Here is a 6,570-nt window from a genome sequence, read left to right as displayed (position 1 = left end):
ATAAATTGCTACTATTCAAAACTATTTTCGAAAAGCATTTCTTATAAAAAACACTGTTCAAAATAAGCGGCAATTTGGTCAAATAGTCTCTATTTGAACGTCGAGTCACACACTTACAAATGTTTGATTCTTGTAGGAAGATTATTTAATCTAGTGTTATAAAATAAAAATATATATTTTATCAGACAAAAAGAAATTAGTTGATCCCAACGGAATATGATTGTTATTTTTTTTCTTAACACAAAAATATTATTAAAATGGAAAGAAACAATTCCTATTGGAATAGAAAAGGTTATGTGGTTACCTATTAGGAGTGTGATTAGAGGTGATATTATAAATACCATGCAGTAACCCTTCTGAATTACACTTCAAGACAATTTCAAGAAAGTTTCCAACAGGTATTTATTTTTGCCAAAATACTACACTTACTTAGATCTTTGCTGGGAAATCTTTATTTTTATTGCATGTTTAGAACATTATTATGTAGTCTTTCGCAATATAGAATTGAACACCTATAACCTACTGCGTAGTTTTCCCCTAAGTTGCTCAGACTCGGGTGTGAGTATTCTATACGGGTACGGATCCAGAATTCGGATACTTGATGATCGAAATTTTAAGATTTGGGAGTACAGATCTGTATATCTAAAAATCTAGGTACAAGATTTGGGATTCGACTATATTAAAAAATAGAGCTATAAAAATATGCCTAAATTACAAGATATTATGTGAAAAACTTGCATGTAGCCTGTAGAGTATTCTCAAGTTGTAAGTAACCACCTAGAAATCTACGATAGTTTTTGTTTTGAGAAATCAAAATGCCAAATCTTATCTCTAATTTCTACATAGTTTTGCGGTCAAAATACCAAATGTTGATTGACCAGATCCGCTACGTATCCCGCACCCATACTAGTGTCAGTGTTGTGTCCAGTGGCGGAGGTAGGATTTCCGCTAAGGGGATTCAAAAAAGAAAAAAAGTTAATAAATTAAAAGAGATTATAGCTAGTGGGAATTGAACGAATGACCTCACAAAGGTTTTGAACCCCTTGACCACTAAGCTATGCTTTTGGGATATGACATGGGGATTTAAAACATAATATACAACAACAACAACAACAAACCCAGTATGTTCCCACCAGGTGGGGTCTGGGGAGGGTAGTCTGTACGCAGACCTTACCCCTACAGAGAAAAAAAAATAAATTTGTCCTATATATACAATGCAATTTTTTGGCGAAGAGGGTTCGGGTGAACCCCCTTCCACCCCCCCTAAATCCGCCCCTGACTCGTGTCGACATGGGTGCGGCACCACAAATGAAGTATCCGCGCAACTTAGGTTTTCCCACAAGACTATGTATTAAGCTATATGCGTTGGTGGTATGTATGAGTTGATTTAGAGAATGTTGAAAATCATCATTTATGCGATAAGACCATTAAGAATTGAAGTGCCAAAGTTAAACCTATTATTTACTAGGTGGTAAAAAGATTGAGTAAATCGTTTAACTAGCTAGTTAATGTTACAAAGTTTGCTATATCAATTGAATTCTTTGAGAGATATTACAAACTGCAGATTTCATGGGTGGCAAGTGTTCAAAGAGGCCAAAAACTGGCGGATATTCAGGCAATCCGCAGTCACAATATACTCAATCGAGCTACAATTATCCGACTTATCAGGCATATTGTGGTCCACCTCCTGCATCAAGGAAATATTCAAAGATCGACGATGACTACAACAGCTTAGAACAGGTTACTGATGCGCTTGCACGTGCAGGACTAGAGTCTTCAAACTTAATTGTTGGGATCGATTTTACCAAGAGCAATGAGTGGACCGGTGCAAGGTCATTCCAGGGGAAAAGTTTGCATCACATTGCGGATAATCAGCAAAATCCATATGAACAAGCAATATCCATCATTGGAAGAACACTATCAAAATTTGATGAGGACAACTTAATTCCTTGTTTTGGATTTGGTGATGCCTCAACACATGACCAACAAGTCTTCAGTTTCTATCCTGATGAGAAAGTATGTTATGGATTCGAGCAAGTACTGAGTCGATATAGACAATTAGTTCCTCAATTACGCCTTGCTGGACCAACATCGTTTGCTCCTATTATTGAAATGACAATCAGTATTGTAGAGCAGAGTGGTGGCCAGTACCATGTTTTGTTGATAATAGCAGATGGACAGGTTACAACAAGTGTAGATGCTGCGCGTGGTCAATTAAGCCCTCAAGAGAAGAGAACAGTTGAAGCAATTGTGAAAGCAAGTCAATACGCCTTGTCTATTGTTGTAGTTGGAGTTGGAGATGGGCCGTGGGACATGATGAGGGAATTCGATGACAATATACCTGCACGAGCGTTTGACAATTTCCAGTTTGTTAATTTTACAGAAATCATGTCAAAAAATGTGAAGTGGTCCAGGAAAGAAGCAGAGTTTGCATTGGCAGCATTGATGGAAATACCTTCTCAGTACAAGGCAACTCTCGAGCTGAACATTTTGGGTGCTCGTCGAGGGTTGGAAATTGGCTCCATTCCTCTCCCCCCTCCTCCCTATGGTGCAATTTAGTGTCACTTTTCTAGGGTTATATCTCATGGCAATGAGGTTCCACTATGCCAAATATCAATCACTTTCTGCTTTCTGTTGTTAAGGTTTGTTTTTTCATAACTTTTCTGTACATGTGGAACAAGTTTCTGGTTTATCAATCACTACTTCCTTCTGTAGTTAAAGTTTGTTTTGACTTTCTTTAAAGGATTTTAACATTAAACACAACAATTCAATTTAATCCTGTAACCCAATTAACCATTTAGACCCCACCTGTGGGATTATACTGGGTTGTTGTTGTTGTTGTTGTTGCAACCCAATTACCCATCAAATTAACTGGCATCCACAATTTTTTCATTTGGAAAGCTCAAGTGTCTATTAGAAGTGGAGCCAGGATTTGAAGTTTATGGGTTCAGTATTCCGGTCTTTTTAGGTTCCTGGGTTCTAAACTAAACTAATACAGAGTTTGGAACAAAGTTACTGGGTTCAACCAAACCCGTAACTTGGTCTCTGGCTCCGCCCCTGGTGTCCATGCTTATGCATAGTCACAACCTTTACGTCCATCTCAATGGTTCTCGCCTTGCGTGCACAATGTCTCGAAGCAATCGAGATATAAAAAATCCTGACTTCTTTGCATGGTACTAATCCGAATTACTATCTTGACCACATTTGATCCTACGCTTGCTGCTACAGTCGCCGCTACAGTCACTGCCAAGGCTGCCTGGGATGCTTTGCACATTGCATATGCCAACAAATCTCAAACAAGAATCTTTAGATGCCAACAAATCTCAATTTAATTGTCGACAATGTTTTGGTCCTGTCAAAATAAAGTCTATTTATCAAGGGATGTTATATATTTGGAAGACACCCACTACAAGAAGTAGAAGTAAGGTTTTCAGTGACAACTTTCTGTGGCGACCTATTACTCGCCACCAAACTAAGTGCCGAGTCGCCACGGATTCAGCGGCGAACTATATGTCGCTGGTGGAATAGCGACCTATCTTATATCTATTTTGTGGCGCATTTGTTTACATTTTATGGCAACTAGGTCGCCACAAATTTCTTTTGAGCAAGAATGTCAGCAAGTTGAACAAAGCAATCAATGGCTTGAATGCCGAGCGAGGTTGAAGACAGGTTCAAAGCGGGTTCAGTTCTAGCTGCGACCAATTTGACGTTAATGAAGATTTTTGTTTTTTCAAAAAAAAAAAAAGAAAACTATATCTGGAATACTATACGTGGTGACAATTTTTCAACCATATATTTTCAACATTCTTGTTGCTGCAAACATTCTTGTTGTTGCATCTTTCAACATTCTTAGCTTCTGTTTTGTGTCGATGAATCCAACTTTTAGAACACCGAACAAGAGCTCAGACGGGCGAGGGTGGGTTAACAAAACCCGGAGGAAATTGTAACATGGCAAGTGATATACTTTTGGCCATTTAGAGTTGGAAATTATGCTAAACTAGCTTTTGTTATCGTTAAAGGTTTTTGGGGCTTTGTGAACGATCCTGGGCATAACAGTATACATGGGCGAATGTAGTGTGTGAATGACTGGTTTAATTGAACGCATAGTAAAAATTTTATATGTTATAATTTAAAAAAAATAGTAGATATAAACCCATAACTTTAAAAATATAAGGGGTTCAATGCTAAAACCTTAAAAATTAAATTCATAGAATTTAAATCTTAAATCCGCCCCTGCCAATATAGGTGAAGAAGTCTCCACAAACTAATGTTTGCGGAAGAATGAAGTATGAGATTGTCAAAATGTGAAGCGAACATCATTCGATGGTATGAGATTCTGAGTATGAAGATGAAAAAACCATTTATTTAGTTTTTATTCAACAATTAAAATATTGTATGTCTGTTCAACTATACTTGTATGTGTTATTGACAAATTAATTTGTGAAATTACTAAATTTTTATATTTTCATGATTGAATCTGTTCAATATTTTGGGACATTCAAGCGAAAGGTGAGATGTCATATTATTTATATTGTAGATAGAGCAAGTCTTGTATAGCATATCACCTCTGTGGCGGCAAAATGGATAAAAATAATAATTATCCATCCATAGTATCCGATAAAAATGGATTGAATAACGAACTTTTTTAAAATTGGTCAAATAAAGATAACATCTATATTATCCACTTAAAAATAATAATTTTTAATGAATAATCAATGGGTTTAAACTTTTATATTTATAAAGACACATTGGGAGAATAGAAATTCTTCCAAAAGTAATCACATTCAACAAGCCACAGGTATCCATATTATCTACCGGTTTATTTAATTTTTATACGTATTAAATATGAGCAGGTCGGATATTTTATTCGTTTTTGTATTACTTGTTTTCGACCTGCCCATCCGGCCCCACCTGCCCGTTTTCCACCCCTATCTCTATCTTAGTGTTGCATGGATCACCACTTATGATCGAGTGTTCTGGTTCTTGCTTGAGAATTGTGTAATTTACTATTTGAAATTTAAATTGTAAATTTAATTTTACAAATAAAGAAAATAAATTGATTCAATGGAATACTAGTATTAGTATCCGTGCGGATGCACATGCACTAATCATGTCAAATATTTAAGTTATTTGGATTGTAGGTAAATAATCTTAAAATTTACACTTTCTCGGTAAATATAGATAATCATTGGATATTAACTACATGAAAAAAATTAACCATTTCTTCTATTTTTCTTTTTTGATACCATTATTGCCGGTGTCATTGGATCCTAAAAATAGCCAGGAAGCGAAATAAACTCATTTTTATGGCAAAACAATCAAATGTTGAGACAATGAATGACTCTTTGGATAAGACTTAACTCTTTTACTACTACTTGAACTCTTATTTGGTGTGTTGATATCTCTTAAAAAATATTTCTTTCTTAAATTTCAGTTTCTAAAATATTATTTTTTAATAATAATTATTTTTATAATAATGTAATTGAAAATATTATTCTTAATTCAAAACTCATTTTAGTTGGCTATCTAAAAATATAAAAAATTCTTTAGCTAGTGAATTGTTTTTACTCCATTTTGATATTTGACATTAACCATGTTAAATATCTAAGTTATTTGAATTATATGTAGATAACCTTAACATTTAATCTTCTAAATAATTATAGATAATCTTCAGATATTAATTAAGAAACACTACATGAAAACAGACTAACATTTTTCTCAATTCTCGTAGTGATATTTTTATTTTTGCACTATTCTCATAGGTGTCATTGGAACCTAAAAATAGCCACAAAGTAAAATAATAACTCGTATTTATGACAAAGCACAAAGGTTGACACGATATAAACGAATCGTTGATTACGACGTGACTCTTATACTACGACTTGAACTCTTATTTCGTATGATTTTATCTTTCAAAAAATATTTTTATTTTGAAATTTTAATTTTTAAAACTTTATATATATATATATATATATATATATATATTATAATAATGATTACTTTAAAATGATGCAAGTGAAGATATTATCCTTAATTTAAATTTCACTTTAATCGGCTATCTAAAAATTTAAATGATTCTTTGGCCGGATTTATTTCAGTATGACTCCACTTTAAGTTTACCAATATCTCTAGCCCCAGAATTTGAATTCTTAATACCCTATATATACAAAAATTTTGTTCTTTGAATCATTAAATGTTAAATTAGTTTATTATTATTATTATAAAACATTGCATATATTGTCTTAAAATTGTCAAGTAGTTTATTTTTCGATACCATACCTGGCTTAACCACAATGCAAACTAGTCAAATTGCATTCCAATTCAAATTCGAATATCATATCAGGTTGTTAGTAATAGTGATTTTTTAAAAATGACACATAATGTAAATTAAAAAAAATATCCTTATCTTATAATCTATGTATTTGAGTTGAAAAAAAAATATTTGAAATCAGTGAGATTAGCTTTCAAATTTTTTATACTCAACAAAGATGAAACATAAGAAGAAATTTATTGTCATTTTTTATTTTTCGTTTTTAGAGCTTTCTAACATTTGTTTCAATATTTATTTTC

The 6,570-nt window shown here is 33.4% G+C and overlaps 1 protein-coding gene across 1 annotated transcript; it reads left to right on the top strand.

Annotated features, from left to right (window-relative positions):
• The first annotated feature begins 343 nt into the window (after window positions 1–343).
• On the top strand, window positions 344–2,732 carry LOC109217031 (E3 ubiquitin-protein ligase RGLG2-like). The gene is made up of 2 exons (XM_019381256.1): window positions 344–398; window positions 1,565–2,732. Exon 2 carries the CDS (start codon window positions 1,570–1,572, stop codon window positions 2,557–2,559), a length of 990 nt encoding a protein of 329 aa, XP_019236801.1. The 5' UTR covers window positions 344–398; window positions 1,565–1,569; the 3' UTR covers window positions 2,560–2,732.
• Window positions 2,733–6,570: the final 3,838 nt, after the last annotated feature.

This window comes from Nicotiana attenuata, unplaced genomic scaffold (assembly GCF_001879085.1).
Source record: "Nicotiana attenuata strain UT unplaced genomic scaffold, NIATTr2, whole genome shotgun sequence".
Lineage (NCBI taxonomy): Eukaryota > Viridiplantae > Streptophyta > Magnoliopsida > Solanales > Solanaceae > Nicotiana > Nicotiana attenuata.
The sequence above is the reverse complement of the archived record's forward strand: the minus strand, read 5'-3'. Positions and strand labels throughout refer to the sequence as shown.